The following is a 27,853-nucleotide window of genomic DNA, read 5'->3' as shown; positions in this document are numbered from 1 at the left end:
TTGATCTTTACTGCACTAATGATCATAAATATTGTCAAAGAGCAGAAATATGAAACCAAAGCTCCAAAATGAGGCAGGGTGTTAGGATGTGTCTGGAGAGCTGCAGGTGTGAGGCAGGGCTGGTTTTAGCCATTTGGAGGCCCAGGATAAAGACCAATAAGAGGCCCCTCCCCCTTTAACTAAAGGATTAATAATGAGTGGAAAAAATGAGAAAGCAACTCTTCTATGTTAACAAAGTCACAGAACTCGAGTAAACGCCCAAATGTGAGATATAAATAACCAAATAGCCAACCATAATTCTTCATTTTCTTTGAAAAGCAACTCAGAGCTCAAACTCAGCACAGTCTAATATCTTAAAAAATCTTTAGGCCAGGTGAAACTTTCATAGAGCTGGTGTTGGGCCAAAGATTGGTATCTCCAAAATGACCACTTTTCAGGGAATGAAAAGTTTATAATTTATAAAAATGATATAAAAATGATTTATAAAAACAAATTAAAATAATGAAAAATTGAGATACAAGGTTTTAGCCTGATGTCAGTGATAAATAAATATATGGTCATTGTCAATGACATATTGGTTTTTCTGACTCTATATAGACATTTTTATCCCATTTAACCTCATAATTATCCACCAATCCACTGTTTTATTTCATTTCAACTGCACATTAACTGATCTATTATCTACCTTACATTCCGGGTTTGTATTGTGGCTCTCGCTGAAGTATTTTTTAGACAGTGTGGCTCTTTGGTAGAACAAGGTTGAGTACCACTGGTCTAACTGTTGCAGTTACAGGGTGGAACTGTGAAATATCACTTTAAAGGGGCACTATGTAGTTTTTGGGAAGATATTTTTAATCAAACAAGAAAAATCTTAATTGGTTGATTTTCACGTGTCGGCAAAATTTCTTCAGTTTCATGATGAATAAACCAAATAAAAACAGAAGAAAAGCACCATTTTATACTTGGTGCATGTGTAGCAGACCCCATCACCTCATTTTATTCTGAGAATAGTTGGTTTCATCAATTACGAAAAAAATATTTTGAGTTTGTATTATTACCTTATTAGTATTATAAATATGAAATTCCTGTTTGAATTTCTTTGGAAAACAACCTGGTGCAGCTTTCACATCGCACTGATCTGTACAAATGATAATTTTCAGTGGGCTAACACATAGCTGATAAATACAGTTTCTAAGAAAGAAGTGTTGTGTATTGCTTTCCACAGTCGACAGGCAATGGATTTTAGTTCTAGGTATGTTGTGAACAAAATGTATGCACTTGACAGCCAGAAAAAGTACCTCCTGGACAGGGCAAGTAGGAATTTAGATGGGGCAAGTAGATTTGGGAAGCACTTGCCCTGAAGAGCAAGTAGGCAAAAACCTTAACGTCGGACCCTGTTGTGCCATGTGTGTCCTATGTTAAGAGAGGCTGAGTCAAGCAGAGCTTAGAGAGGAGCAGAAAGAAGACAGTCAGGGAGCTGCTATAAAGTTGGGGGTTCATCTCTGCCAATATCAGCATTTAACTTTTTAAGCGATCATCTGCTGATACCGATATCATGCTGGTAATACTGCGTATCCTTATTGTAAACTTTTTTTTGTATCATGGGACCCAATTGGCATTCCTGGACTTCTGCTGCCAGTCTCAAATGGATACTTGAGCAACGGCAGATTTTTGCACTACCACTTCTTTTTCAACACCTGAGGTTCTTGACTGTAATACAGGGTCATCTGTCAAAATTTAAAAAAAGAAAAAAAAAATCAAATCCTTTGTTGACCTACCAGGATGGATATCTTGTTAGTGACAGAACTTAAGGCAGAAAAAAGTGTATGACTGACAAACTCTATGAGACGTGAGCATGACACAGAAACCCACAGCAGTCCAACAGTTGCAAAGGTCAATGTGTAGCAAACCTAGCCTATATAAACTACACATATACACAAATACACACATGCACACAAAGCCACACACATCTCCCATTCCCAAATTAGACCACAGTCAAGTGACAAAGGAACTCCGGGGCACATTTAGCGCATTAATGTCAACGCTAAGTTAATTGCTGCCCTACCACAACACTCTCTGCAGGGCATCATGTGCTGCAGCCTGGTATGACCGACACCAACCTCAATGTACTTTCACCCACCCAGTCGCTGACACTGGAGCTGCAGTCTGACCTGCTAAGCATGGTCACGACAAAGTGCATAAGCAGCAACACCATCAGAAAGGAAAAAACACACACTCATGCTATGCTTGATTAGCACAGGACCGCATTCTTATAGTGTGACATGACATTGAAGCAGAGTTAGGCCAGCACAGGCCAGATATAACTAGAACAGCAGCCATTGCGAAAGATGAGTCAGGAGAAAGACACTGAGAGAACTGAGTCAGCTTTGGCTTCTTGCTGCAGCTGAAACAAAACCATTGTACATTATAAAGATTTCATTATGACCCGAGCTAAAGTCCAAACAAAGGTTGAGAAGAGTTCCTGTGACCAAAAAGGTGCTCAGTCCTGCAAATCCTTTTGGAAAGGAAAAAGTTGAATGACTTGGTTTTGTTACAGATGCAAATAAAATCAGGCACCAAAGAGATTAAAAGTTCTATCTCAACAGCAATAACATGCCTTAGGACCTGGATTTTTGAAAATAAAGTCAAACTTTGACTCATCTGACAACAGGGCAGTTTTCCACTATGCCTCAGTCCATCTTAAATGACCTTAGGTCCTGAAAACTCAGCAAGATCTCTGGTTATGTTTTATAAATGGCCTTGGATTTGCACAGAATAGTTTCAGCATGCATTTATGGATGTAGAGAAAAACAAGTTCACAGACAGTGGCTGCAAGTATTCCAGAAAGTTCTTGAGCCCAATTAATGACCTCCAGAACAGAAATTTTGCCCATTTTAAATGCAGTAATAAAATATGACACAAAAGTTACACACATTTAAAGAGGACAGTCTGAGAGAAAAGATATCTGCAAAGACTTGTAGACTAGTGATCTAACATTCAACTCTGTCAAATCAACCACCACTGTGTTTTGGTTTCTGCAAATCCTTGTGCTTAAGTAATTTTCTGTTGTGTGTTTATGCAAACCACATCTTTAACATTGCCATGGTAACTTGGGTTTGATTCTAGTCAAAATCATTCCTTCTTTATGAGTATACCATTCAAAAGTTAATGGATCTGTCCCTGGCACTGACTACATCCCCCCTGAAGTTTCATGATAATTGGGATGGAACTTTTTTTAACAAGTCTGCCAACAAAAAAAGCCAACTTCATCAAAAACACAACCACTTTGGTGGAAATGATAAACAAAAATGGCTGCCAGATAATTTCAAAGCTTAGAGATGGTGATATATCATTGAACATGTATAAAAAAGACATCCCTTATCTGCTGAACTTTCACACAACATTGACTTAATGTTGAATCTGATGATGTGACCAAGGCTGTGTGGTCAGGAAAACTGTACAACAGATGAGCTGTACACAGTGCTCCTCAATCATCCTCATCCTGCTACCTTTCTCCATTCATGTTTTCAAGTCGCATGCCAGGAAGACAACACAATGACGGAAAGCGATGTGAGGAGGTCACCAGCTTTATCATGTCTGCAGGATGAGCAGCGGACAAAACATTCTGCAGACGGCCACTGCAGTCGTGCGGTTTGGCGCAAAAACATGCAGCACCCCCCAGCCTCAACAATCCTCTTAGCTCAAGGTCAGCTTGTTGAATTCAATAAACAAAACTGTCAACAAAGTGACCATAATAGTGCTGTTATCCAAATACTATTTAGTGGTTGGAGTGAGTCAATTTACTGTCAAAGCCCTGCTGAGGTGGCATCTCTCCTCCACTTCACTCCTTGACTCTGCCTCCCTGCTGTCACCAATGCTCCTTGTTGCATTTGCTCATCTGTTATGCAATATGCAGCACATATGGTTCATTTTAGAGATAGATATTTTTAGATCATGATTGACCACATAAATGTCTAGTCAGGCAGGATAGGACGAATCACCTAACAAATGCCAAAAACTATCTTGTATACAAAATTACACATTTTATAAATGCCTTATGTGCAGGAAATGTAACACCAGAAAGGAACCTACTAGGAGGTGTATTTTTAGCACAAATTTAAGTTTTTTTTTTAACCACATAGCCCAGAAACAAGATCATAAGGACAACTCAGCCGACCCCCTAATGTCTCCAGAGAAGATTTGTTAACTTCAGGCAAATACTTGTGTTTATTTCAAAACACAGCATAAATTAAAAACACACGACTGGTTCTCCACATGCAACTTGAAACAAAAATGCATCAAGAGATGGATAAAAATGGCCCTTTAGAGAATCAGACATTCCAGTGCCTGAATCAATCTACTGTCTGATTAATTCATCTTGTTTTTTAGACTTGCTCTTTAAAAGTCAAACTGTCAACGACTGCCTAATGGTAATGATAAGCTTGAAGGTCCCAAAAGTTGAATTAAACATAATATTGGTAGAATTTTTTTTGTTCAAATTTCAAATTGGTAAACAAATCCCATATCTTGACAGAATGAACTGGTTAAATTATTGCAAAAGTGTTGTCAGAAGTACAAAATATCCCTTTCATTATCCAAGAAAAGTCCATGGATTTCCCTGGCACTCTTATATAGCAGCTTATAGCAGTAAAACAAATATTAAAAACACTGGGGTGGTATGAAAACAAGAGTAATCTAATAAATCTTCAAATACTGTGAGGGTAACCAAAGCAAATAAGACTTTAGAAGTAACAGTGTCAAGATTAAAGCAAAATTAATCAGTGACTTCAGCTTAAGAAGCAGCCAGCCCGTCATGTATCAGCATGTCTGCTTAAACACAACTGGGTTACTCAGAGTCTGACAGTGTGTTATCACACTGAGCTTTTTAGACAAGTTACAAAAACCAGGTCAATTTCAAAGCCATGTTTGGTATATGAGACTTCTATAGTGGCCCTGTGAGCCCAGCAGAGTCATGAATTTATCAAAAATTACAAGCTAGCTTCTGAAAAAGTCCAATTACACAAACACATTTCCAAAGTTTTGGTAACTAATCATTTCTGACATATCAGTGCAGCTGTTGCATCCTCCTGCACAGTTTAGTTCTTGTTGTTTCACCCTCTTTGACGTAGAGTTGTCTTGTATTAAACAGAAATCCTGTTGCATTACACAGTCAGCTGCTCAGTAAACCATTATGAATTGAGCAAAAGTTGGTAGATTATTAACATAGACTGCATAATATATCTTGTTGCATGTGGAATTGAAGACTTTGGAGCATGTAAAATGACCAATTCCAGCCAGAAAGCTGTGAAAGTGTTACAGTGTAAAATTTCTCCAGACTCTAGCATCACAGAACCAAATCTGAACAGATGCCAAAAGACCAATTTTTTTGTTTTAGGCACTTACGCCATGGTAAAAAACACAAACATGACTGTCCTACTTAGGCTCTACGCAGCATGGCTTGAACATCAAGAGGAGCCAGAAGTGTATGACGGAGATTGTAAGAGGAATGGCTGGTTTGCTTGGCATAAATATTTATGAAACAACTGTTTTGGCTTTATCAAAGTGATGTCAACTGATGGAGTGCTGCAACCTGTTCTTCTACAAATACTCATTACTGACCCTCTCCCTTACATAAGGGACTCTCTAGTAAACAGACAGGAAGCAGATGATTCCATTGACCAGTTTTGTGCTTTCCATCAGTGCAAACAAAAGTATAACCACTTCTTAGTTATCATCATCTGTGCTTGTTTCTTTACATCTAGCTGGCTTTTTTGACAGGGACATAAGTGCTGCCTGATTTAAACTGCCCTTTAGACCTTGCCAAGAGCCCTGATGTCTCCTTGGGACTTGTTTCCATCTGGCCTCCAAACCTTGACTCCCTGCATATGTGTACTTGGCTTACAAGCACCAAACCTGCATCTGTTAGACTGTGACCAGGTGGCAGATTTATATTATGGGTTGCAATATAGTAAGAGGCATTCACATTTGTGTTCAGGCAAAAAGCAGTATCAAGGCAGTGGTTGCAGGGATTGGCATTCAAGTCTGCATGATGTCTCTTTTTAGTGTAAACAGGTTTTTAATGGTCAAGTACATAAAGTTAATATTTATGAGACTTTAAGTTATTCTTAAGCATCATTGAGGTTACTAGTCTTTTATAATCAGTGCTGCATTGCTTAAGTCTTTGTTGTTTCTTTTTGTATCAGGATCAGCTGACTATAAGTAAACATGGTTGTTTTTTATTCCAGCTGTACGAAAAAAAAAATTAAACATCAAAACCCAGTTATGAGCACATGTGGTGATGACAAAAAGCATGGGGTAAACAGCTTTGTCCTGAGATTGTAATTCAGTACAATGGCTGCCCTGCCAGACCCAGCCTTTACGGCACACTAAGATAATGGCTGATAATGACCTAGCGGAGGAACAGGTGCTTCCTCCACTGCTTTGTAGGGCCTGAGCTAAGTTACAGCCTTCAGTGTCAGCTTCAGTCTCACTTCTGGTCTTAAAAAACTCAGGTGGGTTAAGGCTTCATTAATCTCCTTTTGAAAGTATTTAAGTTTAAGGTACACGTTTATGTAACAGGACACAGTAAATCAAGAGAAAAGAGAATTGGTTAGGCATACTGTGAGTGATCACTTCCTGGTACTGGACGCTGGTCTGAGACTGACTCAAATAAGTAGACCGGGTATTGTTGACAGTGTGCCAATCCATAGGGCTGATCTTTGAAAGAGATCCACGCAGCTAAGTTCTACACTATTGTATGACTGCAGCAAGCATGAGCATATGTTATGGCACTGCCTTCAGTTCTCTTGTGTGCCTGTGCATAGCAATAAGGAAGCTAGCAACAATGGTTAAAAGGAACCCTGCATGATCAGACAAGTTCATCTTGTTGGATAGATATTTGTATCTCTCAAATGTATATTGAACTAAAAAACTATGAAAAAACGTCTACAAGTACAAGTAATTTATGTGCAACTCATTTTAGGGGTTAAGTTTAACTACAAGGTTAATATATATCAATCTGTAAATAATTACCCTTTGTTCCACCTTATGCCTTTGGTTCATAAGTTAGTCTAATTGTACTACAATCACTTGAGACATAGTCACTGCACTTAGGTGATTCTTATTTCACTAATTGTGAGACTACTAGCACCAACTGACTGGACCTCTGTTGAATTAGGCCACTTGCTATAAAGGAGGAGAATATTGAAGCAATTACTTATTTTACTGTATATAATTTAGACTGACATTAATTTGTAGAAATCTGTTTTCACTTTGCCGTAAAAGAGTTAAAAAAAAAAAAAACTAATTTATCGACCATGATTTCTTTACAAAATCAATAAAAGGGTAAGTATTTCTATCTGGGTTTTTTGTTTGTTTTTTGTACTTTGATACTTTTATGTCTCAATTAACATAAACACTATGGACATTTCATTGCTTAGAGCTTGTTACAGAAAAAATATTAAAATATGAAAAAAGTGTAAAACTTTTAGATGACAACACTTAAAAAATATTGAATCTGGAAAATCTTGCATTGAATTATAACGTAGTTATTTTTTACATTGCCAGTATGTCATATTGTAAACATCTGCATGGTTGAAGAAATGATAACAAGTTGAAATGTTTGAAATGTGTCGGTATGTTAGACATTATGAACCAGGCTCATCATTGAGTGGACCATGGACTAACAAAGGTTAGCCTTAAACTTAATATTGATCAATTATACGATAAATGACACTAATGATAACAATGCCAAACATGTAAATCAGACATTAGAAAGTGAAATGAAGAAGTAATAAGATGATATCAGGCTGATCAGAGATGAATGTTAGGTCTCTAATCTAAGGTGCTTTACAAAATGGAGTTGGAGGTTAAACTCAAACTGCGTAATGATACCAAAAGTTAAAGATAGCGTCAGGAATCTCAATTTTAGTGGTATCTGCAAACAAAATGATGCATCTTGTTCTGTAATTGCACACTGTGGATAAGCAGTGATCTCAAACTGAGTGAAAGCATTGTAAACAGGTTAGACTTCTGATAACCACATATCACTCACTTTGAATCCTATCTCTGGAAATTGTTATCAAGGCACTTTTGGTCTGTGTAGTAAATATTCATTTGGCACACTGGCAGAGATAACAAGCATTTTAATATAGATACAGAAATAATCAATAATCCTTAGATGGATTTGTTTGCTTTTAAAGGTCAACATTATATAAGTCTGTTTTCTTTCACAAAAAGATAAAAACTCATTGGTGTATGTTTGACCCTGAAATACTGGTTGGTGCATCAGGACACCAGAGTCAGAGAAAGCCTTTTTATAACTGGGGCAGCCAAATTGGGGAACTGACGTATGCAGGGCTGGTTTAAAGTGCGAATGTGTACAACGTTTTCCAGATAAAATATAAATAATAAAAATAATAAAATAATATAATAAAATATAATATACTCCTGTCATTTTTAGCATTCTAAACCAACAGTTACAGTTAGACTTTTTATATCTAATTTGGGGCTTTTATGTCTCTGTTAGGACAGGTCAGTGAACAGAGTCAGAAACAGGAGAAAGTGGAGAATGAAATGTACAAAAGGAGCCACAAGCTAGATGGAACCTGGGTCAGCCGCTTTAGGGCAAACAGTCTCTGTACTCAGGGTGAGAGGACATAATCACAAGGCTACGTACCGACACCTCCTTATAGTTAATTTTTTTTAACACAAGTCCTACCTCTAAAAAGGCAAAAACTAAAATCATGGCAAAGTGGGTGAATGATGATAGCCAATAGTTTCCATGATTATTGCTCCTAAAATCAGAAGACACTTAAAAGATTTGGGAAATAACCAATATGCCATCCTTGGAGCCAAATAAAAAAAAACCCTCCAGATTTGAAATTTGAAGCATTGCATATGCGTGCATTGATGTAGGTATGCAGAGGAAAAATTTTCAAGTAGCCCCTTGTGCCACTGTGACTGGTTTCCGCAACAGTAAGTAGAGTTTTTACAACACTCTGGCATTCACTTGTAGCAGTGAGAGGAATGCCTGAAGCTAGCCAACTCTTTAGATGGGAGTAAATGCACAGAATAGCTAGGGTGTCCCAAAATCCTGTATGTAGACCTTTCTTAACCTGCCTACTGGCACCATTTTACAACATCATGTTTCTGGTCAGCTCCATGCTGACCACACAGCTGGTCAGTTTTTTTCCTGCTGTTCATGTTTAGGAGGTAAGCTTAAATTTGTAACCTGCACACTCACAGTTACTGGAAATAACTGTTTCTGTGTGAGTCTATGACAAAATAAGGGGGGAAACACTTCCTTACAAAAACAACTGTAAATATTGACAATCAACCATTAAGTTTTTACTGTATTTGATCAAATAATGTTATTGTCTGTGCTCTCTACCGTGCTGAAGTTCAATTTCATCCTGTGTATTCCCATTTCCTGGTGAGCTCACAGCATTTAGCAGCATGGAAAGTCCTGCTTGCCTGACAGGTCCAGCTTTGTTTCCTTAGCTTCACTGGCACACCAAGCATTGATTACTCATGTGTGGATCTTCCTGACAAACACATGATCCCATTCCCCCCCCCTAGCTGGAGCGGCATCCTGCTATGTGGAATGCACTGTTTAGCTTTTCTGTCAAAGTTTTTACAAACATCAGAGCACCGACGTGCAGCATGACATGTCAACTTCTGGTCACTCAAGTCAATCCATCAAGTGATACAATTAGTTGCATTCTTTCATCGGTCTGATCTGGCAGGGAATCTGACACTGACTAACCAAGGCTGCAGGTTAAGGACAATGCTTTTAAGCTTTGTCATGATTCTTTCATGAAGCCTGCTGGGGGAACAAGTCCAGATAAATGACGTCTATTTCCAATAAGGCTGATTCTCTTCTCAACAAAACTGAATGTGCTGTAAGCTCAGAGGCTCAGGTCACACTGGAGTCACACCCTGAAGTATCTACACAATACACACAGTATTGCTGTTAAATTTCTAGTAAATTATGTCCAGACATCACATCAAGTAGAGCACAAGAAGTACAAGTCACAAGAAGTAGACACATTTTTCTGAACAACTTGAGTATCCTTCCCGGAAGTGTGAGCCACGTTCCTCATTACAGCAGGGATTTCTGGCAAAAAAGGAGGAGTTCATCAGGTCAAAGTTCTAGACAAGAGAAATGGCATAAATATTTACAGTCTGGTCAAGCTGGGTCAAATTCCTGTATTTGAGGAAGTTGGGCCCCGAGAGAAAATTATTCAAACTTTATCTCTACACATTTTTGACAGAGGAAAACAAGTAATGGTGTAAGATAGAACTACATATAAAATACATGTGTCTGTTGTGATGCAACAGGCTTGATGTTGAAACTGCAGTTCAATTAATTATCAAGTAGTTTACTTATCAATGTTTCTACTTTACTAAGAAGTTGTAAAGCTACCTTTTTTTTTTTAATATTAGACAATAGGGGGTCACTGATGTGGAGCTGGAAATGTCAACATAGTCTTGGACAATTAAAGACTATATTGGGCATTACCTCTAGCTATTGTCTTGGCAATTATCCAGGTTAACAAATTCAGTTTGGGAACAGAATGGAGAATATTTTGGAAGAGCTCTGCAGAGACAAGAAAGCAAACAAATAAACAAAAAACATCAGTCTATGTATGACAGAATGACAAGCACCTTCTTCAGTCTTGTAAATTTTAGCACACTCTGCCCTGAAACTTACTGGCCTGCCTGTTTACATTTGTCCCTCACAGCAGGAGACTTTCCCTGTCAGACAGAAAGCAAGACATGAAATACAAGAGAAGATTTGGATATGGGGGTCATAGCATCCCTGTCCAAAGCCATACTGACAGTTTTCGCCTTCCTAGCAGTACTATGTGTAACTGGACATAGCATCAACAATCAATGGTAAAGAATACATTTTCTTGCAGGAAAGAGTAGGAGGGAGCTTGTTCACATACAAATTGGCCCTACTGGTTACATGATGTAAAAATGTAATCACACCCTACTGCGTGCTCACAGTGAATTTTAGCTTAATATTCTGTGCTGTTTTACCACATCAGCTCACGATGACTTCACATCGATATTTTATACAGGGCTGTGAGGAATGTCCAAGTTTACATGGGGTAAACAACTGGCAGCCCTAATGTTTTTTGTAAGAATAAAATAGGGATGCATGGGGCACAGATGGCCTAGTAGTTAGGCTTTGCCCCATGCATGCTCGCAGCCCAGGTTTAAGTATGGCCAGCGGATCCTTTCCTGCATGCCTAGTCTCTCACCCCTGCTTCAGACTCTATCCACTTTCCTTCTCTCTAAAATAAAGACATGAGAAGCCCAAAAATATACATCTTAAAAATAGGGATGCATAAGATTATCTGCATGACACCAGTATTGGTAGATATTAGCCTAAAATATTATCACTATTGGCAGATATGAAAATTTTTGCAGATAATTACATCCTATATATTAGATGTAATCATGGGCCTGTGTCTGCAGTAAATATCACCCCAACATATTAATGCGTTTGTGGAGTTTTAAATGCATACATGTTAAAATGTGTTGTAAAGACAAAAGTTTTAGATCAGATGACCTTTATATATCGGTGCTGACATCAGTATTGGCAAAACCTAATTTATAAATATTGGTGTGTCATATACTGGCAAAAATCCAACATCACTGGTATAAAACACCAAAACAACAAAAGAAACTGAAGAATCTAACAGACAATATTAATGTTGGCACCTTTTCATTGTCATGGCAAACTGTGAGAATGTCCCCCTCCACCCTTTTCATGGCTACGAGTATCTCTCTGACCAAGCAGTGGAACAAATAACCGAATGACCGGAGTGGCATGTGGTCAGAGGAACAACTCTGCTGGCCTGGCTAACTGACAGGAACAGAAAGCCCACACAGCATACTGAGTGCTAGACTGGACCAGTATAGGATGACTATTGTTCAGTGTCACAGCATCTCACCCACAGCCATATCACTGTTTGCACCCACTGAAGAAGACCTGAGGTTAAATGCTATTGGTCTTTAAAAAGGTGAGGACGGGTCACTCTCAGACTTTAAAAACAAACTAAGAAATACGTCAGGGACAGACATTGTGCGACAAATGGAAAGGGGAACGTTTTGGAATCAACAAACAGTCTGAAGATTGAGCTACAGTGATGCCAAAGGTCACTTTCACAACGCTGACCAAGGAGTTTTTCTAAAACTTCTGACCCATAAAACCAGATTAAGTTCATTTATTATCAAAACTGAAATTTAAACTAGTGCTGAGAATGCAAACGATAGCTTGCTTCAGTTATTAAATAATAACTTATCAACCTATTCAAAGTTTTTAGTATCTGATTTGTTTTAAATTGCTTTGATTGTTGGCAAAAAACACAAGTACCAAATTTAAGACAGTTCTGCAAGTGACAGTAGTTAAATCTTTGGAGTTTAGCTACTATTGTTTAGTGCTAGTTACAACCTGCAGGTAATAAAAGCACCCTAAATCAAGTTTTCCAAAATGTTCAGAATGATGTCATGGGTGAGGACTTTTGTTTTCCTGCTTGGAAACAGGACTGTAGTGGAGACAGCAAGAGGTGAGTTTGTTGTCAGACAGTTGTCTGCAGGCTGCATGTAATGGACTGACCCTCGTGTTCAACAGTGAACTTTACGGTGCTTTGGAATGTGTTTGACCTCCCGAGCAAAGTCATCAAGACATCTCACTTCACCAAATACACACACACACACACACACACACACCCACACACCCACACACAGAGTGAAAGTCAAGTCTAGAATAAACAGCTTTACATGTCCATTCAGAACATGCTGTCATAATGTTTATTGTGGTTAATACAACATGAAATAACATATTCCTTTTAAGAAATAAAGGTTTGTTCCATAATAATTCTATTTTTAATTTGGAAATTGGATGAAAAGGAATGTATGTAATTGTTGTGCAAAAATGTGGCTCTGTTGATAGTTTACTGAGTGCAGTATAGGTTCTTGTTTGCTCAACCTGAAGTTTTTCTATGCTCAAGTTTAATCTATCCTCAAAATGTGATGTGTGCTTGCACAGTATATTTTTCTGTGCTCAAATTTTCACTCCATAAAGGATAAGACATTCATCAGATATGCTTAAATATAGCGAAAAGGCAGAAAGAAGCTATTTAAGTATATCTGGTAAAGAATATCAGGTAAACTGTTTTTCTATATCAAAAACAAAGCACACCTGTAGAATGTATTTCATCACTGTTCAAATGTCTGGAAAAATTATAACATATTAAGCTAGAAACAACAATGAAAACACTGTTTACTATGATGAATGTAACTACTGAGCTCATGTAATATAATATACTATGTTTAGCTAATAAATAGGTAAAATTAAAACCTTTTAAAGATAAACTCAGAGTAGTAACATCTGTGAAGTATTTGAGTGTTTTGCAAAGTCTATAAAAAACTAAAGGCCCATTTGAATAAACTTATAAACATACACTCAATTTGTTTTATATAATCTGCTATTTCATACAAAAAAAGCACAGAACAAAACAACCCATGAGGTGAAGTCATACTAGTTGCACTTTGTTATAACTCAAAGCATGAAAGTTTAATTTGGTTAAAGTTTGCAATAAAAATTTACAGCTTTGTCTGCTGGCAGACACTGTAACCTGAAAAAGCTGGTTGGACTATGTTTTGTTTTGTTTTTTTTACTCCAATGAACCCTATAAGAAAGATTTAAAAGCTAATTGTCCATCTGTCTTTCTGTTATTGTTGACTTCAAAAGCCTTCAGTCAATACAGTCCACTAAAAAAAGAATAGCATGTTAAAATGTGGAGAATAAAAAGTGTTCATGTGAAAGAACAACTTGCAAATTTATATGTGATGCTCATATAATGACTCTAAGAAGCAATATCATACTACCCATGCTTCCAGCATTTATCAAATAATTTAACTCCGAACTCAGCTACATAACAGAATTACAAAATGCAAGTTGTTACTGTGGATCTAAAATTTATGTAACTAAACATAACAGTGATGACTAAAGTCACTTGACCCTGAGGATGTTGGTGTTGCGGTTGGGTTGCCATGTTTGCTATTCAAACTAAAAATGTTGTAATGTGGCATACACAAACAGATTCAGCTGACAACCTGTTCTTAAGAAATAACAAACTTGCTCTCATAAAGGTGGGGGAGAGCTCTGTTTTATTATGAAATGATGACACAAATTAATTTTAACATGCAGTAAGCTGTTATTTAACAGTCATGTGATCTTTAAATTCAAGTCAACCATGTTATTATCTTGTTATCAGTAAAACAATCACAGCTCAGCTACTTTTGGCTGTTACTTTCTCTGTGGTCAGGTTCACCATTTGTGTTTTCTGGCAGATGTATTCCTCACTCTTTCGTCAGAAAAACTCTGCATGCTTTCGTTAACAGATGTCACTTTAGCATGGCGGGCTTCATGGCTTCATTTGCAAACACATGAAGACTCACAACACATTTTGGTCTTCTGTCGCTGTTCTCAATAAAACCAAACTCGAGATAGGTGTCAACATATTTTCTCAGTTTAGCTGGTTTGGGCCTAGCATCACTTGGTGTAGTGGACACGCTAAAATATTTATCCATTGTTGCTCAATGGACCTGCACACCAAATGCGTCCTGAGCAAAGTGACTGATGACTACGACAAGTGATAGATTTACAGTTGCAAGAAAAAGTATGTGAACCCTTTGGGATTTCTTGGATTTCTGCATAAATTGGTCATAAGATGTGTTCTGATCTTCATCTAAGTCACAACAATAGACAAATACAGTCTGCTTAAACTAATACCGCACAAAAAATGATATGTTTTCATGTTTTTATTGAACAAAACATATAAGCATTCACAGTGCAGGGTGGAAAAAGTATGTGAACCTTTGGATTTAATAACTGGTTGACCCTCCTTTGGCAGCAATAACCTCAACCAAATGTTTCCTGTAGTTGCAGATCAGACCTGCACAACAGTCAGGAGGAATTTTGGACCATTCCTCTTCACAAACCTGTTTCAGTTCAGCAATATTATTGGGATGTCTGATGTGAATCGCTCTCTTGAGGTCATGCCACAGCATCTCAATATGGTTGAGGTCAGAACTCTGACTGGGCCACTCCAGAAGGCGTATTTTCTTCTGTTGAAGCCATTCTGTTGTTGATATACTTCTATGCTTTGGGTTGTTGTCCTGTTGCATCACTCATCCTCTGTTAAGCTTCAGTTGGCGGACAGATGGTCTTAAGTTTTCCTGCAAAATGTCTTGATAAACTTGGGAATTCATTTTTCCGTCAATGACAGCAATCTGTCCATGCCCTGAGGCAGCAAAGCAGCCCCAAACCATGATGGCCCCTCCACCATATTTCACAGTTGGGATGAGGTTCTGATGTTGGTGTGCTGTGCCTTTTTATCTCCGCACATAGTGTTGTGTGTTCCTTCCAAACAACTCAATTTTGGTTTCATCTGTCCTCAGAATATTTTGCCAGTAGTGCTGTGAAACATCCAGGTGCTCTTTCGCAAACTTCCTCTGTGGTGTCCTCCCATGAACTCCATTCTTGTTTAATGTTTTACTTATGGTAGATTTGTCAACAAAAATGTTAGCATGTGCCAGAGATTTCTGTAAGTCTTTAGCTGACACTCTAGGATTCTTCTTCACCTCACTGAGCATTCTGCGCTGTGCTCTTGCAGTCATCTTTACAGGACGACCACGCCTAGGGAGAGTAGCAACAGTGCTGAACTTTCTCCATTTGTAGACAGTCTGTCTTACCGTGGACACATGAACATCAAGGCTTTTAGAGATACTTTTGTAACCCTTTCCAGCTTCATGCAAGTCAACAATTCTTGATCGTTGGTCTTCCGAGAGCTCTTTTGTGCGAGGCATGGTTCCCATCAGGCAATGCTTCTTGAGAACAGCAAACTTAAAACTAGTGTGTTTTTTATAGGGCAGGGCAACTTTAACCAACACATCCAACATTTTCCACCCTGTACTGTGAATGTTTACATGTTTTGTTCAATAAAAACATGAAAACATATCATTTTTTGTGTGGTATTAGTTTAAGCAGACTGTGTTTGTCTATTTTTGTAACTTAGATGAAGATCAGAACACATTCCAAGACCAATTTATGCAGAAATCCAAGAAACCCGCATACTTTTCTTGCAACTGTATATGACATGTCACAATCATATTTGAGTGTACAGTACTGTGCAGAAGTTTTAGGCATGTAGAGTGCTAACAGTTCTACACAGGTCCTAAAGTTACCGTTCTTTATTTTCACCACATAAATAATAAAACAACATCTAATCTAAGCTGTCTTGGGATATCTGCTTTGGTGTCATTATGAGCAGCCAGCAAGGCAGCAAGCTGTCCTACATGTCATTCTAAACATGAAATGAATGAATCTGGGCCGAAGAAGAAGGCAAGCCAAAAAGATAATGAGAAACTCTGATGTGTCACCATGGTTACACAGACGCCAAGCAAGGTACCCACAGGTATTTGAGTGTATTAAATGACATAAATGTAACTGTAAATCATAATACATATGCCTCAATCTGCATTTGGTTCACAAGTTTTTTTGAAGAAGAGCTTAAGTTACTCCAGGAGGACGATGTTTTTGTCTCATCCCAACTGTCCCAGATTTGACACCCCCCACACACACTAAACAAACTACCACCTTGCAGGAAACACTGGTGTTAACCACTGTTTTGACAGAAATGTGAAAATGCAAAACTACTCTATCTGACAGAAGGCAATATTTCTTAGAGCTGATGAAAGTGATTCAGAGGTTTTCCTTTTCTTTGTGAAATTTGAAGGGATTTTTAACCCTCTGCGTCAATCTACATTGACCTCTAGAACCTCTGACCGTTTACAGTACACTATGCCTTTTTCGTGAAGGGCAGAGCGGTGGAAATGTACTAGGTTAGCACCGTGCTGACCTCCATCCACAAACCTGGTTCATCCATAACAGATGAGGACGTGTACTGGTTCCTGTCATCATCACTTGCCTGAAAAGATTAGAAACACATTTTTCCTTGCACAAGTTGTAAACGCTTTGTCTTGGTGCATTCCTCATCTGCTGTTGTTTAGTTCGCTGGGGGCCTGTTGTGACCGCAAAAAGCCTTTCGTGCTCAGCCTCATCTCTGGTCTCTACAGATGTGTTGCTGAAGTGTTTGTAAATGAGTCATTTGCTTTTTCATGGAGAGGAGGAAATCTGCAAATAATAAGGGTTTACATACCAGCGTTAAACAGAGCCAAAATGCAAATTGCTTAGTGGGTCTGTAAAACACTTTGGTGTATCCTCATTAAAGCTTCAAAGTTGGAATTTCAGTCATTTGGCTTTTTACTAATGCTTGCACAAAGTAGGAAATAACCTCTTCTATTCTGTCCATGTGCTCTGCTTTCTGAGTACTTTTTATACACCGTACTGAAAATGGCAGCATATGAATCTTATTTAGCTTGAAATACTTAGTCCTAAATGAATACATACTTTTACTGTAAGGGAACCCGATCTGTCCAAGTTTCAGCAAACATGTGGAGAATTTGCCAAAAATAGGCTTCACATTGAATGTATCCTGTTGTGTCAGCTCTGAATTACTACCTTCAATGAGAAACATCATGCCTTTTTTTTTTTTTTTTTCTTGCACACTGGGGACTGTGGTATGTCTTGATTTCAGTCCAGGCTGACACATAATGAAGAAGCATTAGGGGATCACTTCAGCCACATGGAATACAAAAAATGTACACACACCCACAAGACCGGAAAAAATGGTCCACAGGTCCTAAGTGACATCTGGAAACACTAAGCTAATAGAATTAGCTAAACTTGCTGGGTGTGTTTCTATATATAACTGTGAAACCATGTCAGGATACTTGAGGGATGATGCTAGGAGGACGAACACATCCTAATTCATCCCTCAGAGTCACTGAGAGGTTAAAGACTGGGCTCAGGTTTCAAGCTCTTATCGACAAAAAAGTCAACCTTTAAAACTCTAATGGCACTCTGTCTGGACAGGAAATACTTTTATTTTTAGTTTTTTGGGGGGAGTTTCATTAGTCAATGTTAACACTAGTCCGCTGTCAGGACCCCTATGGTTTTCTTTATGACACACAACTATTTGTCTCTGAGCAACAACTCAGCTTGATGACCACCAACAGAGCCAGTAAATTACACAGGAAGACGCCTACATACTGTTCAAACCACCCGTTAACAATATGACTATTTTGGCAGGATAAATAGCTACACTTGTCCTCAATTGCCCTAAATCTACCATTACAGTAAGCTACATCAATGTTGTATCTGTTGTATCTTTGAGAAAAGCTGCAGCTATCATCATTTACCAATCATAAAAGGCAAACTAAGCATAAATTAGCTACTGTTATCTAAAAAAGCAAAATAAGGTGATTCCAATCCCCACACTATTTTAGAAGTTGAATGTTTAACTCTAGAGAAAACTGCAATTTCTCCATCTGAATTGTAAGCTTTGAAGAGTTTCACATCAAGTTCAGTTATCTCTGGCTTCACCCTGAAAGCAAACCTAGAGAGAATGATAATAGTGGCATATTTAAAGGAAAAAGGACTCGAAAAAATAAATAAATAAACAAAAACCTCATGCTGAATTTGAGGAATTTGGGATGTTTACTTGAACTCTGTCTTCTTGAACACTTTTCATCTTAGCTACAATATCCAACCCATATTATGCAACTTGCTGGCCTCCATACACCTGCTGCTCCTAATTTGTATCATTTTTCTCCTGGAAGCCATGCCTCAGGCCATGATGATGACATAAAGCTTTAACCTTAACACTAGATGCTATACCTTTAACTACAAACATGAAACATCCATTTTGACAAAACTTGTGAAATCTTTAAATCCTTCCTGTTTTAAAGAAGGCTTTATATTTACTTCATGTATCTAAAATTGGCAGATGACTCTTCAAAAAGACCAAAACACAAAGATACATCACATATCTGTTACATGCTTGAGTTATCAGGCATCATTTTTCACACAAAATATATAGTACATCTGACACTAATGCTTTATGGTGGCACAGCAATTTTGGGGCTACTTAGTAGCTTGTAGGTGAAAATTTTGGCTTCTTCTGCACCCACAAACACAGGTGAGCTGAAACACCAAGCAAAGTTGGCAGTAATGCTTCAACAGAAGATTAAAAAATATTCATTATTATACTAGTTCTGGATTTAAGGGACCAGAAAGAAAGCTTAAGAATACAAAAATACTTGCCAAACAGTTCTGTCATTTAATCATTTCTGAGATAGAGACAATTTGCTGTTTTCACTCATTAAAAGCTTATCTGCAGCAACTAATATGAGCGGAAACAGATATAACACAGGCACAAATGCCCACTTGTTAATGTTTGACTAGAGACAGTTCATCCCTGTCCTGATAAGGAAACATTGTCCCTCTGCTGCGTTGTCCATGTAAGGGTAGACCCCCTGCAGAGGGTCCCCACCGCCACTGACTATGATGAAAGAGGTTTACCAATTAGTGAATGTGGATGGATTTAAAAACCTCTGGGTAAACAATCATTATGGATTTATCTGAAACAGGAAATGCTGCACATACCCCAAAGGGCAGCCATGCTTAAGAAACAAAAAAAGAAAAATAATGTTTTGACACCAAAAATGCTGCATTTTTTTAAAAAAAATCATCAAATCATAGAGATGGAAATAAATGAGGCACCTCAGAACAAGGACACTAACTAACTAGAAAACACTGTACAACTAGAGCACATGACACATTAACTTTTCCAGAGGGGGTGTCTGCTCTCCTGTTATGAACTATGAACTTGTAATATCTGTTTGCACTGTAGACACTGCAGGCTGCAGTCACAACAATGATGCAAGCACTCAGACACAAGAGTTTCAGCCATACTCAGAGACTTTTAACTGATTATTACTAGACAAAAATAATGCACAGGTGAGGAATAATAAATTTTTAGAGACAAAGAAGACAGAGTGTTAAAGTTTTAAGAGAGACTTTTTACAAGTGTTCCTGATTGATTTTTTTTAAGTAGACCCTGATTATAGTTGTATTTCCCTATTCATTCATGGCTACAGTGAGGCCAAATTAAGATAGTCTGGTGTTTGGTGTCCATCTGAATAATAAACTACTAAAACAATTTGCATCTTATTGTTTCTGAGTTTCACTTTGATTCGTGTTCATAAAGGATGATATGACCATGTTTATTTGAAGTCATTTTATATTTATAGAAGCTGTTGGCACCTACCATCTCCACGCCCTGAGGAAAGGCCGTTCCCTCCCAGTCCTTCTTGGGGAATCGTTGAATGATCTTTCCACATCCCTCTCCTGAACCTGTAGATACAATGATACAAAGAAGAGTAAATCACTGCAGAGGATGGCATGGTGCAGTTTAATGCTAAATTTAGAAATAATGCCCCAGCCATAAAACATCTGGTTTGAGGAAGATATCACAGTTTTTCACTTTTTTTTTCATAAAAAACAACACTGACTTTAAGTAATCAAACTCGCATTTAAAGAGTTAAAATCCTCAAAATAATTGAATGTTTGGTAGTTTTGAGCACAGCTGAAGTTTTTTAAGAGATGCAAAAAAAAGCAGAAAAAAGATCAATCTGTTAAGTTTTTATAACAGTTTTTTGGAAGTGGACATTTTTGTCTTTAATGGCTTTAAAGGGTAGTAAATTAAAGTGATGCCTGAGGGTTAAACACAGATCTGAAAATGGTATTACTTTAACTGGCATTGAGCTGAAGCTATTTTCAATACTGACCCATCGAGTATATGTGTGGTCCTTCATCAATGAAATCAGGGGTCTCAATTGTGAAGCTCAAAAGTAATACCTAAAATTTGGGACACCCAAGCACCCCTGAAATTTGGATAATTGTATGATTCTTGATCAAATTACTGGGCGTTACCTCTGCCACACAAGTTTTGATATAACTTTATTCAATCTATCAAAAGCTGTTTTCGGGACATCTATGGGCAACATCTGGAACAAATAAAGTAATCTTAGTAAAACATTTATGCTCACTGATTCAATACGGCCCAACAAAGTTAGAAGTAGAGCAGACCAACGCTCCAGATCTTGGTTAATACTCTTAATGATTATGTTATAGTTTGCTTCATATAACTGATCTAGTAAATGTGAAATGGTGATGCCTAAATATACCACACTCTTGTGCCACTTAAACCCACTTCTGACCTCTATTTTCTCAGAAATTTACAACTGAGATCCATCACTTCTGTTTTTTCTATGTTGACTTCATAACCACACCTGATTCTAATGAATAATGTATGCTTTTAAGAGGAGTGATATTATTTCTTTTAGAACTTTATAAAACTCATTAGCATAGCCCTCTGGTCCAGGACTTCTATTATTTTTCAGCATTGAAATGGTTTCCATAATCACATGCTCTTTAATTGGTTCTTCCAATTCTTTTGTCATTGTATCTGTCAAGTCAGTCTATTTTCTATCTCAAAAATGATGACAAGGCAGTATCATCTGTGCACGTGTCTGAATTCTTGTAAAGGGATTTATAAAATTCAGCAAATGATTCTGTGATTTCATCAGGCTTGGTAAGTAATTTTCTGGAGATATCAGATTTTATTTTCTGTACAGTCTTTGAGGATTGTTGCTTTTTAGCCATATTGCCAAAAGTTGACTAGCCCTGTCGCTGTGTTCATTGTATTTCTAAGAAATCTTAGATTGCCTTCAATCTTTTCACCAATGAGACTATTACATTCTCTACGGGCATCTTTTTTTTTTGGTTAACAATACTGGGTTATGGTTTTCCTTGCTGTCGTTTCAAATTCTGAATTGTTTGTTCAAGTTCTAGCCTTCTTGCTTCTCTTTTCTTCTTCCTGTCAGTTGTAAATTAAATAATCCTACCTCTGAGGTAAGCTTTTGCACAGTCCCATAGTATAAGAGATGAGGTTTTTACCATATCATTTATATTCAAATAAAATTTAAGCTCATTTGTAATACAGGTGGTAAATTCTTTGTCATTAACTTTGTCATTGACTTGTGAAGAGGAATAATGAAAAGGAAGAAGCCTGAATGTGCTGACAGAGCAAGAAATAGTGACACTGATGACAATCTCAAATGACCAGTGAAATTTATAACCAGCCAAAATTCACATTTACACACACACAATACAGAGTTACAAAGGCGGACAACTTTCATGTTATGAACTGTGGAAAAGAAGCTCTATTACTGCAGACATGCACGGGGAAAACATAGAAACTCCACATAGAAATGCCCAGTTACAGAGCTAATTGCCCTACAAGGAGACACTTCTTTTAAACTCTGACTGATTAACTCAGGAGTTTTCGGGAGGAATGTGGTCTAAAGTGTGAAATATGAAACTTACATAACACAAAGTAAATCAAAAAAGTGACAAGGTCGACTATATTTTAAGTGATAATGCTCTGACAAGCTAAAATTTATATTCAGTCCCAACAACAGAGCTGACAACATGCTATAGCCACAGCTTCTGTGTCTTGGTATGAGAGGTAAGACTGAAATGTCAGCATATTTCTTGTTCATAAGGATCAAATATAAAACACAAAACTCTTTACACAGGGAAACACCATATTTTTCTTTTTTGTTTTCAGCAGTTCTGACTGAGCATTACTCACTGATTATGAACAGCCTTATCTTTGATGTTTTGTAGACAGCATTTCCCACAGAATCATGATATACCCAAATCTGACCCATTAAAACTACATGCAATCTCTACACTTACATAAAAGGTATTTCTTCATAGATGGATCCATTCATCAATGTTTGTGCAGCCACAGCTTAAGTATGTACTCAGTGCTAAGAGAGACAGATGAATCCTGTTCTATAGCAGGTGCTGTGTAGTTCACATATAGCTGCATACATTTGTATGTATAGAAAGCGGTACAATCGTGTGTGTGTGTGTGTGTGTGTGTGTGTGTGGGTGTGTGTGTGTGTGGGTGTGTGGGTGGGTTTAAAAACTCGCTAACAGATTTCCCAAAGGGCCACATATGGCTTGGTCTTGCAAAACTTGGAAAGCTAATTTAGATGTAATAATTATTCTTGCCAACATGACAGCAAACATAACATACTATGTATTTAGGATTTGATACATGACTACAACATTCTTGTTTAGCAATCAGTAAAGCTAATAAATGGGAATTGGATCCAAGTGAAGAATTTTTCTCATATAAAATGCCAGAAACAGCAACTGAAGTTTCACAATATGCTCTTTGTCACACTGTGCTGTCTGACCCTATGACTTCATCTCAAAGTTGTTTTAAACTCTTAGTCACTCTTTGACAGAGGAGCACACTTTCTATTTATCGGCCAACTTCATTTCCAAATCATTTCATTTCACTTCTTACCAAGGGAAAAGGGAAAACATGTTGTATACATATGGTGCATTTGGTATTTTTCTAAGAACTTTATTTAAAAATCCTAATAATAAGAATGAAGAGGTAGCAGTGCATACAGCTAAGACAAAACTACTGATACAAAGCATTCAGGCGAATACAGTATGCTGAAAGTGAGTCGTTTTTCAGAGACTGATTTTTAAGTCAAAAATCAACGAAAATCCACAACAAAAAGTGACAGCCTGAAATGTTTTTTGAATTAGAACAGGCCAGCAATCACACCATGACAAATTGCTGAAATGGTCCAAAAATATCTAAAATGACATAACACAAGTTATGCTTTATTACTTTCTTTGGTCCCAAACTTCCATTTTGACTAAAATATGGTGAACTGAGGGTTTTTGAGGACACAGAGAACCACTCAGTGTAGCATGAGCAGCAGTTTACAGTCGCACTATGCTGTTAGCACTTGAAAGGTTCTTTCGGTGTTTCCACTGAAGGGACAAGGAGGGGTGTCAACACCAACAGCAACGCTAAACTTAAATATAAAATAGAAATCAATGGTAAAACATCATATTTCAGAACTTTCCAAACTCGATGCATTGTTATTCTATATCTGTTTCTCATGACTGCATATTTTTTATAGAAATCAAGTATATTGAAAAGGGAAAAAAAATTATGCCTGTCTTTTTTGGTGACATAAAAGGTAAGCCTGTGTCTGTCCTCTGCCTTGCAGCCAATCAGCTCCAAGCACATTCAGTTGTGGAAGCCTGCTATAATTTGTAATCTGGCCATTTATACATCAGACAGGTAATTTCATTAACAGCAAAACTCATGTATTTAAAGAAAAAAAGAAAAAAAAAAGATGTCATTGGTCCTTTTACATCTAAATTATCATCTCGTACTTTCAAGTCCAAACAATGCTTATTAAGCCTGTTGTGGCTAGGTGCTTCTCGTTGTATAATTAGGACCCGAGCATTAAGGGTGCAAGGACCCTATGGAAATTGAAGGCGCTGTTTTTCTTTTCTTTTTTTTTTTTTTTTTTTTTTTGCATTTTCTATCTAATTTCATGAAAACTTGTTGGCAAGAACTGAGCGAAGAATCAAAGATGGATGTTTTCCTGGAATAAAAAATGGGCTAGTGTTGCAGTACTAGATTGTTAAACTTTTATTGACTCTGATTGTTTATGGGAAAAATCAAACTATATCAATACCAGTTTTAACACTACAACAACAAAAACAGAATCCCAAAATTCAGTTATTTCTTATTTTTGACAAGAATTTTAACAAATTTCTGCAATGTTGAAATCAAAACATTTTCAATATTATTGAAATTCCAACAACACTCTTTCTTTAACTTACAGTAGTTTTGAGTCAAAAGCATGACTGAATATTTTCTGTACCTGTAGACACTGCTGATGATCATTAACATTAAAATACTTGCTACCGTATCAATTCAAAGCACCCTGTATGGAAAATTATCAAGTATTAAAAATTTTGACATTCTTACAGTAAAAGACTTTGTTCGCCTCCTGACATGAAAAGCAACTATGCCTTTAAATACTTCAGTCAGCAAGAGAGGGAGAATGCTGGTGGAGGAAGCGGCAACAGAGCATAAATAAATCAATTTCTGTATATTTCAATGGGACTGTGAGAACACAGACAAACTCCATGAATCAGCAAAATAGTGAGTAGACTGGTCTTGCAGCCCACAAGTCACATTTAGGCCAGGGGTTAGGCATGAGAGGAGGGAGACTGCCTGAGAATGAACTGCTGCACATTATTATGTTGACATGAGGCAAGTCGCAGCCATCCTGCACTGAGGGCCTTGTGCCTGCAGTCAACAACTGAGGGCGGTTCAACATTCAGGACACAGACCCAGGTCTGAGTACACTTGAGTCTTACCACAAAGTCCAGTTCAGATCAGTATAAACACTGTACAGCATGAACACTGTATTTGGGCACCGTACTCTAGTTTACTTGACGGGTGGTTTTTGGGATGATCCAGGTGTACTTGGGTGCTCTCTGTGGGAGATGTTAACACAACCATGCCTAAGTACGGGGTACTCATCAGCAAGCAGAGTTGTAAAAGCAATTTTAAAGGTCTCCAGACTTCAAACACTGCTGCATGTGCGCATGGTGGACCAACTTCATCCTCTGAGCTACTCATTAAGTAGCTGGAAGAGGGTCATTGCTGGCATCTCAAAATAAAATAAAAAAATCCATAGTAGCAGGATGGACTTTATCCCCCATATAAACATAAATAAATGTCAGCTCAAGTGGTTGTCTTGATTGTATCTTTACTCCTTCTTGGCAAATTTGCAAGCCAACTACATGTGTTCAGAGACCTTCTACATCGGACTGTGTACACACGTCAGTGTGCTCAGGTACAAAATGGTCTAATGGGAAAGCCCACCAGCAATGGAGATGGACAGGGGGAGTAATGGTGCTGGGCAAGATAGTAAACACTCATTCCTTATGTGAACGTGCCCTAAATGAGGAAAGGGGGCTTTGTTGTGGACTGTGTGGAACCAAAGGTTATTATAGTTAACTAAAACTAACTAAATAACTAAAACTAAAATTCAAAAAACATTCTAGTTAACTGAAACTAAACAAAAACCATGCTTTACCAAAAATAAACTGTATAGTACACTTACAAAACTACACTAGAATAAAAATAGAGACAAAATATCCTTAGTTTTAATCTTCAACACAACCATTCTGAGTGGTACCTACACCCAGGTCTGGGGAGTGTAAAATTGCCTAAACTGATTGGTTAAGTATTCACACAGTGGCAGTTTTATGTCTGGAGTTGTATTCAAACACTGTCTTTAAATAAATAAACTGATACAAAGAGTTGCCTGTTTGAATATGTTTTTAAAAATGTATGACATTAACTCAGCCCTGACATCTACCCAAAAAAAACAACAACATAAAACTAATAAAATCTAAACTAAAAGGAAGCATTTTTGCAAAATAAAAACTAAACTAACAAACCAGCAGTTAAAACCAATTAAATGTAAACTGAAATTTAACACAGAAAGTGAAAACGAAATTAAAATAAAAACTAATCAACAATCCAAAACTATTATAACCTTAATTGGAATACAAGTTATATTGTTGGCTTTGTTCACCTGTACCAGGAGGCAAGCAGAACATGTTCAGACACGTCATAAGAGTGGTGCTATCAGAACACGTCTGACCGTTACGTGTCTATGGGTCTTTACAGCTCCTCTAATTGAATTCACATGCTTTGAGTGCTCCGAGTTTGAATTTTTAACCACGGATGAAAATAAATAACAGAATTCTTCACATTCCATGAGGCTGCACTCTTGTATTAAAACGAGCCATGCTTTTCAAATACTACCCCCCTGACAACTATAAAGAACCCCCATCAGTGTGGATAATAGAACCCAGGCCTGAAAAGGAACACGCTAATTTTAACATCCGCTCGCGGAATGTTAGACGGATGAAGTCCAAACTCAAGTTTATTTATTTATTTTTCTGGCAGAAGCTGTTTAAACAACAAAAACCAAACCTGTATGGGCTTATGGCACGCGTGTGCATGTTTAAGAGTGTGGCTCATTTCCAGCTTGGTTTAACACAATCTGTGTGTGGTACAGCTGGAAAGCATGACCCAAAAAACATGAAGATGCTTTCAGTTTTCCGATGAAATAAAACACATTCATATATTTCTTATAAAATGGCTTTTACAGTGTATCTATTGGAACTTGAATAGCTTTTGTATAAAGTGTCATTAGCGATTCCCCATAGTGATTCACACATTGGTCATCTTTTATGTAAGACGAGACTTTCTTCGTGCACACACGTACAATTTTAGTGAGCGTCTGATGGATTTATCTGTTTTCTTTTTACCAAAATGGGAAAGAAAAATTTATGAGTGGTCAGAAGAGACTAATAAACTAACCATGGAACCCACAAACAATTCAAGAATTAAATTCTAGGAAACTAAAGCAGCTGATTAAAACAGAAATTAGGGGTAATATCAATCATATGTATAATAAAATAACTGTTTATAGTTTTTAACACTTTTCAATTTTCGCTGGTGTTCATCTTTCTGAAAGCAACCAGCAGTTTTTCCTTAAAAGGCAAATGTTGATGGGGGGCATTAGACAAAGACATTTTGTATACTAATGGTTGAAATAACTGCCATAATAAATTAATTTAAACATTAAAGTGATATCCAGCTGACCTTACATTCAATGCTCAGAGCTGTGCTGAGCCAGTGTCCATTTTTATGCACTGACACGAATCAGATTCTTTGATCCCTGACACCTCAGGGCTGTCACAGTAGTGCTCCAAAAACAGAGACAAACTCTCAGCCTATTAAGAAGATTTCATTTCTACTATTAAAGGGACAGTTTGTGACCATGCCTGAAGTGGTGTATTGCTTCCCTAGAGGTACATCTGCCAACTTCTTCAAACAAGGACCAGCTGCACACTCAGTAGCTCAAGCAACCTTGCTTGAAAAAAAAA

General features: G+C 37.5%; 1 protein-coding gene across 4 annotated transcripts in view; it reads right to left on the bottom strand.

Annotated features, from left to right (window-relative positions):
• Positions 1 to 27,853, bottom strand: part of sbf2 (SET binding factor 2) — a 132,578-nt gene that overhangs the window by 86,298 nt on the left and 18,427 nt on the right. For all 4 annotated transcript variants that reach the window (XM_041790842.1, XM_041790816.1, XM_041790825.1 and 1 more), the window contains one exon: positions 20,253 to 20,338. In XM_041790842.1, coding sequence (XP_041646776.1) covers positions 20,253 to 20,255 — 3 coding nt within the window. In that variant the 5' untranslated portion in view covers positions 20,256 to 20,338. The remainder of the gene's footprint in view (positions 1 to 20,252; positions 20,339 to 27,853) is intronic.

This window comes from Cheilinus undulatus, linkage group 1, assembly GCF_018320785.1.
Source record: "Cheilinus undulatus linkage group 1, ASM1832078v1, whole genome shotgun sequence".
Lineage (NCBI taxonomy): Eukaryota > Metazoa > Chordata > Actinopteri > Labriformes > Labridae > Cheilinus > Cheilinus undulatus.
Note: the sequence above shows the minus strand (reverse complement) of the source record. Positions and strands in the feature narration are given on the sequence as shown.